This window comes from Cydia amplana, chromosome Z (assembly GCF_948474715.1).
Source record: "Cydia amplana chromosome Z, ilCydAmpl1.1, whole genome shotgun sequence".
Taxonomy (NCBI): Eukaryota; Metazoa; Arthropoda; class Insecta; order Lepidoptera; family Tortricidae; genus Cydia; species Cydia amplana.
Window position 1 is genome coordinate 21,105,892 of NC_086096.1, and position 11,732 is coordinate 21,117,623.

Genomic DNA, 11,732 nt, shown 5'->3' on the forward strand with positions numbered 1-11,732 from the left:
AATGTTGAGTGAGGTTGAACTGTGGATGTTGCAGGTGATACAAATTCTCCAGGCAATCTGATATTCTGGCCGAAAACCATTTCAGCTGGAGTAGCGTCTGTGTCTTCTTTGTAGGCCGCTCGAAGACCCATCATGACAACTGGTAAATCATCTGTCCATGATGGGTTGTTGTGGCACCTTAGGGCTGCTTTAAGTTGCCGGTGCAGGCGCTCGACTAATCCATTTGCGATTGGGTGATACGGAGTGGTATGTATATGTTGGAAACCACATATTCGAGACAAAGATGAAAATAGTTCTGATTGAAATTGTCTGCCTTGATCTGTAGTTATCCGAAGTGGTATGCCATAGCGAGATATCCAACCAGAGAACAACTTTTGTGCAACGGTTTCTGCTTCTATGTTTTTTAAAGGATAAGCTTCGGGCAGTCTTGAAAATCGATCCACTACTGTAAGCAGGTATCTGTATTCCCGAGAATAGGGCATGGGTCCAACTAAATCGACGTGTATGTGTTCGAATCTGGTGTTTGGTGGTGCAAATGATCCTGGCGCGGCAGTAACATGGCGGCTGATCTTGGATGCTTGGCAAGCGAGGCAGGAACGTGACCAAGTAGCGCAGTCTTTCCTGATTCCGGGCCACGTATATCTGTCGGTGATTAGCTTTGTTGTCACTTTAAGTCCAGGGTGTGCTAAGTTGTGCAGCGAATCGAACACCTGTCGTCGGAGTGTTGTTGGAATGTACGGCCTAGCTACAGTAGTTGAAGTGTCGTAAAAAATTGGTGTGTTCGTATCAGGGAAAACAATTTTCTTTATTAGAAGGCTTGTCTGGTTATTACTAAGAAGCTGTTGTAGTTCTCTGTCCGAAGCTTGAGCAGCAGCAAGTTCTTGATAACCTACTGGTTGACTGATGGCTTCGACTCTTGACAGAGCGTCAGCGACTATGTTGTCATTGCCACTAATGTGTTTGATATCCGTTGTGAATTGGCTGATGAATTCTAAGTGGCGGAACTGACGAGGACTGCACTTTTCCGGTTTTTGTTGGAACGCAAATGTCAATGGGCGGTGGTCAGTGAAGATAGTGAAATGTCTTCCTTCTAACCAGTGCCTAAAGTGATGAATGGCTTGGTAGACAGCGAGCAGTTCTTTATCATATGCGCTATACTTGGTTTGCGCTGAGGTCAGTTTTTTTGAGAAGAACGCAATCGGTTCCCAGCCGTTGTGTCCTTTTTGATGAAGGGCAGCTCCTGTGGCAGTATCTGATGCATCAGTGTAAAGAGAGAGCTCGCCATTTTGTTTTGGATGTGTGTGTGAACGCCGGTACTTCTTGCTGGGATGATTTGACGGGTGGAGAAATGAATGCTACTACTTTCCAAAATAAAAAATTGGTTTAATAACCAGTAAAAATAAAATATGTAAAAAAGTAGCACGTATTAGGTGTGGTGGCTTGAGGACGAGTGAAGGACGCGGCACGGTCGGTAAAGCAGGCGGCTCGCGTCGATAGGGCAGGTTCCTTGCCGTATGCATGTGTGAGTGGTGCATCGTCGTTCACACAAACGCATGCTAGGCGTTAACATGTTGCGGCCCCAGGAACGAAGTTCGTGTCTATGACTGGTAGAGGGCACAGTCGGTTGAAAGCTCGTCGAAGAGTTCCCGAGGTGGTGTTGACGTCGGCTACGCGGGTCACGCCGTCGGAGCCGGGGTAGAGGCGCGTCACGCGCCCCAGCAGCCATCGGTTGGGAGGCAGCCGGTCATCTTTCACCAGCACCATCTCTCCTAAGTGGAGTTGCTGTCCTTGCTTGCGCCATTTCTGTCGTTTCTGGAGCTCTGTAATGTACTCTGTATAGTATCAGGACCAGAAATGGGCTTTTAATTGTTGAATTCTCATATATCGTGAGAGAGTAGGTATCGCCGCAGGGTCGGAGCTCTGAGGAGAAGGCAACATCGTTAGCGTTCGTCCGATTAAGAAGTGAGCGGGGGTAAGTGCCGCAAGGTCTGAGGGGTCGGAGGATAATGGAGTGAGAGGCCTAGAATTGAGGGTAGCCTCGATGGAAGTGAGAACTGAATTTAGATCTTCGTACGTTAAGTGGGCTAAACCTAAAACCCTTTTTAGATGGTATTTAACAGATTTTACGGAACCCTCGGCTAATCCATTAAAATGTGGACTATATGCTGGTGAAAATTTAAAGTTTATGAACAACTCAGATGCTTTTGAGCTAATATAGTTACTGTTTGATTTTAGAAATTTAGACAACTCATTACATGCGCCTGTAAAGCAAGTCCCATTATCTGAGAAAATGTTTTGAGGCTTTCCTCTGCGGGCAATGAATCGATCTAGTGCTGCGAGGAAAGTGTTACTACTTAAATCGGTGACAAGTTCTATGTGAACCGCTTTTACGGCTAGACAAACAAATATGCAGAGATACGACTTTATCAATCTGCTGCCTCGACCTCTTCGGTTCAGTATCATGATTGGTCCGGCGTAATCACACGCGGTATTAGCAAATACATAGTCAGCATGCAGACGTGGTGAAGGAAGATTGCCCATTATGGGTTGAATACTTTTGCCTGCATAACGACGACATTTAATGCAATTTTCAACGATTTTTCTGGCAAGGTTTCGACCATTGACCAACCAGAATTTGTGACGCAAGATTGCAAGTAATAGTTGCGGAGGTGCATGTAAAAACATTATGTGATAGTGTCTAACTATTAAGGTGGCTAAATGATGCCTTGAATGAAGCAATATTGGGTGTTTAGTGTCATAGTCATAGAATGAGTTACAGAGTCTGCCACCTACTCGTAACAATTTATCAGTTGTGTTGTAAAATGGATTCAATTGTAGCAATTTATTATTGGCAGACAATTGTTTTTTATTTTTTAATACGTCATATTCCGAGCTAAAAACTTCAAGCTGAACGAATCTGCACATTGAATTCAATGATAAATTTAGTTCATTAATTTTAATGTAACCAGTGTGCTTGTTTTGCGGGTTACGGCAGTTATGAATAAACCGGTGAACGTATGCAACGATACGTTGAAGCTTACTGAAATTAGAAAACCGCTTCATAAACTCGGTAAAATACAATGTGTGATCAATTTGACTCGTATTTAAGTGACATATGACCTTGAACTCTGGTAAATCAGAATCTTGTAAATGTAATGGCTGTTTAGGCCAAGCATGTTCGTCTTGAAGTAGATAGGGTGGACCTGACCACCATAAGCTGCAAGTTTCCAATTGATTGGCATCTGCCCCGCGCGAACCTATGTCAGCAGGGTTACCTTTGGTAGGCACATAGCGCCAATTACTTGGGTCAGTTGAGTCGCATATCTCACTGACACGATTAAATACAAATGGTTTTAGCTGATGAGCTTTAGGTGAACGAATCCAACCGAGAACAATTGTGGAATCACACCAATAGGTGCAACTGGTGATTTTTAATCGAAGTGCTGATTTCACTTTATTTGCTAGCCGTACAGCCAAAAGCGCACCGGCTAATTCGAGTTTCGGTACAGTCAGCACAGGTTTTAAAGGAGAAACCTTACTTTTTGCTGCCACTAAATGGACAGATACATTATTATTATTAACGCTACGTAAATAAACGCAGGCGGCGTAAGCTTGTGTAGATGCATCGCTGTAGGTATGAAGTTCTATTGAAAAAGGATTGTCGATCATTATACAGCGAGGGATACGAATATTGTTTATGGTACGTAGAGAGGATACGAATTTAGACCACATAATTAATATTTCTGACGGCACAGGCTCGTCCCACGAAATCTTTGCGGCCCATAACTTCTGAAGAATTGTTTTTGCAAAAAGTATACATGGGTTAACAAGACCCAATGGATCAAAGATTTGTGACATCATTGAAAGTATTGTACGTTTGGTAACGTTGTTATTTTCGCCAAGATTAACTGAAAATAATAAGTTGTCCTCTCTAGAAGACCAGAGTAAGCCTAATGTTTTTGAATATTCATTGTCACATAAATTAAGTAAGTCGTCACCATCACTTTGGCCGATGATTTCGGTAACAATCTGAGCACTGTTTGAATTAAATTTACGTAGATGAAATTGACCAGTTTCTAATTGAGTAATTACACCCTTGCAAATATTAATGAGATCTGATTCAGTGGATGCCCCAGTGATCAAATCGTCAACATAGAAGTCACGTTGGATGACTTCCGAGACCTTCTTATCGGGACATTCAATACCTAACTGTGTCAAGCACCTTGTCGCGAGGAAAGGAGCCGACGCCGTACCGTAGGTAACAGTATGTAGTTTATATTGTTGTAATTGCTCATAGGGCTCAAAACGCCATAAGATTTGTTGAAGCGATTGTTGAGGTTGTGTAACATTGATCATTCGATACATCTTTTCAACATCTGCGGTAACAATGAACTTATGCTGGCGCATTCTTATAAGTATGCTTATAAGGTCGTCTTGAACTGTCGAACCGACCAATTGAATTTGATTGAAGGATACGCCAGATGTCGTTGCCATAGATCCGTCAAAAACGACCCTTAATTTCGTAGATAGACTAGACTCACGAAAAATGCCATGGTGGGCAAAAAAATACGACTTAGGATTATTTTCGGGGGTCTCATTTAATGACATGTGATTTAATGCAATATATTCTTTAATGAATTTACAATATAGCTCTTTAAAATGTGGTTCACGTTTGAATCGACGCTCCAAAGAGATGAATCTGGACAGAGCTCGTTCATAAGAGTCGCCAAGTTTTTCTGGCGTCTCCTTTAAAGGAATCGTCACTTCGAAACGACCGTCAGGAAGCCGAGTGGTATTATCTATAAAACTCTGTTCACATTCTTGCTCTTCTTTGGAAATTTGTTTACGCGTTGCGACTGATTCTAATTCAAAGAATTGAGAAAGTTGATCATTCAATTGTACATCATAATGTTGTAAGTGTAAATTAATGTTATGATTGCAATGGACTGTATTTGATGGTAAGTATTCTTCGAATGGAACTGTAACTAAGAAACCGAATTTGGTTTCCCATAAAATTGGTTTATTTTTACCTAATGGAATTTTATGAGTACCAAGTACTGACCAAAATATTCCTAATCCGAGTAACATGTCTACTGGAGCAGGTTCATCAAATGTTGGATCCGCCAACCTAATGTGTGGCGGTATGTTTAACGTTGCACGGTCAATTCGAGACAACGGCAACGGCTGAGTGACACGCGATGTCACATAGCAGGGCACCTTTAAATGGTAATCATTGATTAATGACGATATAAGTACGTCGCAACGTTTTGATAAACGTGATGTTTGATAATTTAATCCTTCGACTGTTGTCGGAGATGAAGAAGTAGGTAAGTTTAGTTTAGCACATAAACTTTCAGTAATATAACTCGCGGTTGAACCATTATCGAGTAACGCTCGTATTGTTTGTTTTTTACCACTGTGGTCTGTCACTTGAATTAAGACCGTTGACAGCAGCATGCTATTATCTTGTACGGCTGACATTGCAATTTCTTGAACTGGACTAGAAAATTGTTCATCATCGTCAGGCTGCGGCAAAGAGTGCAGCGCGACGTCATTTGACGAAGGCGAAGACGCAGGAGTAGTATGTTCGTGCAACAAACTATTGCGCTGTAATCCACATGTGCGACACGGATTCAGCCTACACGTTTTTTCATTGTGACCCACACGTAAACAGTTCAAACAGACCTTGAGTGCCTTAGCTTTATCAACGCGAGCTTGTAATTTTAATGATTTGAACCTTTGACATAAATATAATGCGTGGTCACTATTACAAAACGGACAAGCATACTTGCGAGAAGTAGTGGGGGAATCCGTAGTAGCCGTGAACGTCTTCTGTCGATTATGCGTAGTGTCGCTAGACCTACGTTTTTTATTAGACATTTCGGTAGACTCCAGTAAGTCAGCCCGATCTTTAAGGAAATCGTTAAACATTTTAAGTGTAGGAAGCTCCTTTAATTTATTCCTAAAGGACTCCCATTTATGATGGGTAGTCGTATCTAATTTGCTTGAAATTATTCGAATTACAAGTACATCCCAATGCTCAGTAGGGAGATCAAGTGATTTGAGTGCTCTTAAGTTTTTATTTATCGTGTCAATAAGGTTTCTTATTGATCTAGACGATTCTTTTGACAATTGGTCTATGTTAAAAATTGCCTGAATATGATTATTCACTAAAGACCTTTTGTTATTATAACGATCGCAAAGTAATTCCCAAGCTAATGTATAATTATCGCTGGAAAAATCTAAAGATTGAATTATTACCGCGGCACTACCCTTTAGCGCGGCGCGCAAGTAAAGAAATTTATTAATGTATGGAATTGAACCATTTGAATGTATGAGACTACTAAATGTGTCACGGAACTCCAACCAATCATGATAATGGCCCGAAAAGCTAGGCATATCTATAGTAGGAAGTTTAAGTTTTGCCCCACCTCCAATCGCAGTAACACAAGAACCTGTCTCCGAGCGGTCGCTGCCCGCAGAGGCGCCCGGCGCCGGCGCGGCCGCCGACAGCAGCTCGCGTGCGCGCGCGACGAGCCCGAAGTACTTGCTCTCGAAAGCCTCGCGTTCTTTATACTGCTCATCTGGAATTTCCAAGTCATTCTCTATATCACACTGAACGGAGTCAAATTCAGAATAAATTTCTTCGATTTTTGACAAACGGTCAGATAATTCAGTAAGTTGTAGTCTACTCAGCGATCACAACTTTCGACAGTTGTTAGGTGGCCTTCAAATAGCGTAAGCTTAGCTTTTAACGAGGCACGCCTTCTAATCAAAGGTTTATTGTCAACCATTTTAAAATATTTAAATTAAAACAAAGGAATGACTAAATTAATTGAGTAGGTATAAATGCAAGTTGGCAACTGATAACTTATTTTAAGCCAAATAAGTTTAATAATTATATTTGTTACGAACCAATGCGATGAAATGAGTTGCTAGAAAAAACAACAATAATTAGTTGCAATGCAATGCAATGAAAAATAAAGATTTGAAACGATTACTTAAATCAGCACAAAAGCAGCGAAGTGAGGGTGCGCGTAAAAACTGCAAAGCCAAGCGGCGCAAGCGCGTAGCAACAGCTAGCAGCGAGCGCGCGGTGTCCGGGCAGGCCAAGCGCCAGCCAAACAGCGCCGATATCGGATGCACTAGAACACGTGAAATAACACTATTTAAGTACGTTGTTATACACAGTTCGCACTCACAACGAAGCGATGCCAAAAAACTAGAACACTCTGAAATGCAATTTATTATGTTTATAACTATAAACGAACAAAAGGTATAATTCCAACCTTTGTGTACCAATAAGGAAAATATGAGCAATAATGCACGAAGCGCAATTGAAGTGATTATTAAGATAACAGAATTAACCTGTTTATGATGAGGATGCAAATTGTTGCTAAGTGCAAGTATGAATAACTCGTTAACAGAATAACGGATCGTTAACGTATTTAAGTATATATAAGTATGAATGATTTGCAAAATAAAGGATTTGCGAATAACGTGCAATACGTTGGTAACGGCTGCACAAAATAACGGATTTGTGTGCGTTATTAAGAAGTAACTGTTAACGTTATTAGGAAACGTTAACGTTGAAAATAAGTAATAAGTATGAATATAATGCAAAATGAAGGATTTGCAAGAAAGTTTGTAACGACAACACAAAATAATGGATTTGTGAGCGTTATTAAGAAATATCCGTTAACGTTATTAACCTTAACGTTACTAAAAGGTATATGAATATAAGATAACTTGCAAAATGAAGGATTTGCAAGAAAGTTTGTAACGACAACACAAAATAATGGATTTGTGAGCGTTATTAAAAAATATCCGTTAACGTTATTAACCTTAACGTTACTAAAAGGTATATGAATATAAGATGACTTGCAAAATGAAGGATTTGGAAGTCCAACGTGCACTACGTTTATAAATTATAACGATACCACAAAATAACGGATTCGTGGACGTTATTGCAGAATAAGGGTTACGGGACAAATATATGAATGAATTGGGAAGCAAATACACAAATGAAGGATTGTGTTTGAAATTAATGATTTCGGAACGAACAATCGGAACGAACTTACGGTTTGCCAATCTCACTTAGAACTTAGCTTATAAATGATGTTTCCTTATGTTGGCGCCGTCCTGGCGCCGACGATCTCTTTGTCTTCCAACTCTCACTCTCAGGTTTCTTCTCCCAATCGTATTTGTCCTCGTATAAAATATCTTCAAGCCACGTAGAAGTCGTTGATGTGTATAAAATCGGATGACTCGTCCTAGTTTTGTGAATCCGATGATTGAAAACTTCCACGTAGTAACAGCCAAATCCACGTCAGCAAAGTATTTCCTTTGTTCTTTGTTCGTCGCTGGTACAATATCCGGCTTCGTAGGACCAAAATATGTGAACGCCGGTACTTCTTGCTGGGATGATTTGACGGGTGGAGAAATGAATGCTACTACTTTCCAAAATAAAAAATTGGTTTAATAACCAGTAAAAATAAAATATGTAAAAAAGTAGCACGTATTAGGTGTGGTGGCTTGAGGACGAGTGAAGGACGCGGCACGGTCGGTAAAGCAGGCGGCTCGCGTCGATAGGGCAGGTTCCTTGCCGTATGCATGTGTGAGTGGTGCATCGTCGTTCACACAAACGCATGCTAGGCGTTAACAGTGTGAGTCTAGTGGCGTGTGCGAGACTTTGTCTACATAATTCGAATGCAGTATCGGCTTCAGAAGACCAGTGTACAGGTTCATTACCTTTGACGCCATCTTTGAGCAGATTATTGAGAGGTGCTTGTATTTTGGCAGCATTTTTGATGAAACGCCTGTAGAAGTTCAGAACTCCCAAAAATCTGCGAAGTGATTTTACTGTTGCTGGCTTTGGGTATTATTGAATGGCTTCAATCATTGATGCCAGAAGCTGATACCTTATATCCCAAAAATTCAATTTCAGTTTGGCCAAATAAACATTTAGAGGTGTTTATAATGACTCCATATTCTTCGAGCTTCTGAAAAAGGGCTTTGAGATGTTCCAGGTGTTGGGAGTCATCAGCGGAGGCTACTAATATGTCATCAAGGTATGGGAAGGTGAATGGTAGGTCTCTGGTGATCTCATCTATGAAGCGCTGGAAAGTCTGCGCGGCGTTCCGAAGACCGAATGGCATTTTAAGGAACTCGAAGAGGCCAAAAGGTGTGATTACTGCTGTCTTCTGGATATCTTCTTCGTGTACTGGTAGGTGGTAAAATGCATTGACTAGGTCTACTTTGCTGAAGATGGTGGAACCTTGGAGAGACATACCAAAGTCTTCAATATGACGGAGTGGGTAGCGGTCCGGTAGAGTGCGGGCGTTGAGTGCTCTGTAGTCCCCACAAGGGCGCCACCCTCCCGACTTTTTGGCCACCATATGTAGTGGAGAGGCCCACGGACTGTCACTGGGTCTTATGATACCTTGCTGGAGTAGCTCGTCGAACTTCTTTTTAGCGACTTCTAACTTTTCAGGCGGAAGACGTCTAGCTCTACAGGCGGATGGTGGACCTGGAGTGGTTTTGATGTGGTGCTGGATATTATGTTTTAAGTTGTTGATGTTACAGATCGGTTTGGTTACGGATGGGAATTTAGCTAAAAGCTTATCATAAACTGTTGTACCAGAGATGATCTTGACGGATGGGGAGTCATCAATAATGACAGGTCTACCTGGAGTACTCATGCCAGTTGTAGAATCTACTAAACATCGCTTCTTAAGGTCGACAAGGAGTCCGTAATGTGCAAGGAGGTCAGCTCCAATGATAGGTCTCCCGACATCAGCGACAATAAATGACCAGGTGTAGTCGCGTCGAAGTCCGATGTTGAGGTTGATTGTCATTACTCCATATGTTTTTATTGGCGTAAGATTTGCAGCATAAAGTTCATATGTAGATGTAGGGCGCCGCCGTTCAATTAATTTATACGGGTAGACGCACACATCTGAGCCTGTATCTACAAGATAATCATTCTTGGTGGTCCGGTCCATGATATAAAGGCGGTTAGAGTAGATTTTTGGTATGTTGGTAGGGTTACTTACCGCCGCTAGCAACCCTACTGCTGGTTTTCCTTAACAAATTTACACGGCTGCTCGCACCTGCGTGCATTGGCACCAAAATTGGCATGGTACCAACATGTATCGTTGCTAGCGTAGCGGGCGCGGGACCTGGATCTGCTTCTATTGCGCGGGTACGAACGATTAGAGTTTCGTTGTGTTTGGCCGAGGGCAGCAACCATTCGTGTAAGCTCATTGATTTGTATCTGCATATTTTGCATATCAGAAGGTTGGTTGTGGTTCGAAGGAAAAGCGCTTACGGGACTCTGACTGTATGTAACGGCGCTTGCAGAGTTTGCGTTGTTTGCTGTATAGCAAACAACGCAAACTCTGCAAGCGCAATTGCTGCAATTGTATAATTGCATTGTGTCTGCATCGGCGAGTTGACTTGTTGCACTAGATGGTGGAGGTTATTCGGCGTTATGCCATACAATTTGTCGGCTAAGTCGCCAAGGTCGTCCAATGACATTGTCGAGGGCTGGGAAATTAAATTTCCTTGTATATGTGTAGGTAGCCTACTTATCCAAATGGTTTTGATCATTTGATCTGATCCTGCTCCTTTAGCTAAAGCTTTTAGATGTCGTAGGAAAGAGGAAGGTTTGCGGCTCCCAATTTCCTCTTTTTCTAAGTCTATGAATTTTCTCTTCGCTGGATTCCGAGAATCGAGCCATGAGTATATTTTTAAGTTTGGTGTAGGGTTCGTGCGCAGGAGGGCACGTAATAATATCTTCTGCCTCTGTGGCGGTTTTAGGGTCCAACTGGGCTATTGCGTAATAAAATTTTGTTAATTCTCTGGTTATATTGTTTACGTGAAACTGAGCCTCTATTATGCCGAACCATACAGTGGGGTGATCGGGGTAAAAAGGCGGAACTCGAATCCCAACACGGCTTACCTCATAACCATAACCAGATTGCGGCTGCGGCGGCACTGGCAGCGATGTCGGATAGGCGGCCGCAGCGGCAGCGGCGGCGGCGGCGTGCACGGCGGCGTGGGCGGGAAGCGGCGGGGCACCGGTAGCACCAGTACCAAGGTGAGTATTCACATCGTTACCCCCGGTAGGGGCGAAGGCGGCGGAGCCGGGGGCGGCGGTCGTGGCGGCGGTGGCGGTGGCGGTGGCGGCGGCGGCGGCGGCGGCGGCGGCGGCAGCGGCCGCCGCGGTAGCGACGTCGTTATCATTGTTATCTGAATCCCCCATGGTAGACAGTTGTGGCAACGGCTTTACTAAGTCCACTTTTAGTCCACACAACACTTTATTCACAGGGTCACCGATGTGGGTTCTCGCGGCGAATGTAGGGACGAGTGACGTGACCGCTCGCTAGAAGTCTCTGGCTCGTACTGACGCGTCGAGCGGCGCGCGCGGCGCTTGTCGGCAATTCCTAGTATTGCCATGCGAAGGCCGTAAGTTTTAGTGATGGGAAAACCGTGTGGAACATGAGCTCGCCTCAAGTTGACTACTGCTAACTGGTAAGGGTCCACTCAGCCCGCGGGTTCAGTTGACTACTGCTAACTGGTAAGCGTCCACTCAGCCCGCGGGTTCAGTTGACTACTGCTTACTGGTAAGGGTCCACTCAGCCCGCGGGTTCAGTTGACTACTGCTTACTGGTAAGGGTCCACTCACTCGCTGACGCTCGTTTCATAAAACCGCACTCGTGTTTTAATGC

The 11,732-nt window shown here is 43.1% G+C and overlaps 1 protein-coding gene across 1 annotated transcript; it reads right to left on the reverse strand.

The window, feature by feature from the left end:
• Positions 1-1,397: 1,397 nt before the first annotated feature.
• On the reverse strand, positions 1,398-6,789 carry LOC134660758 (uncharacterized). The gene is given in 1 exon segment (XM_063516543.1): positions 1,398-6,789. A coding segment is annotated over 1 exon segment (4,836 nt). The 5' UTR covers positions 6,400-6,789; the 3' UTR covers positions 1,398-1,563.
• Positions 6,790-11,732: the final 4,943 nt, after the last annotated feature.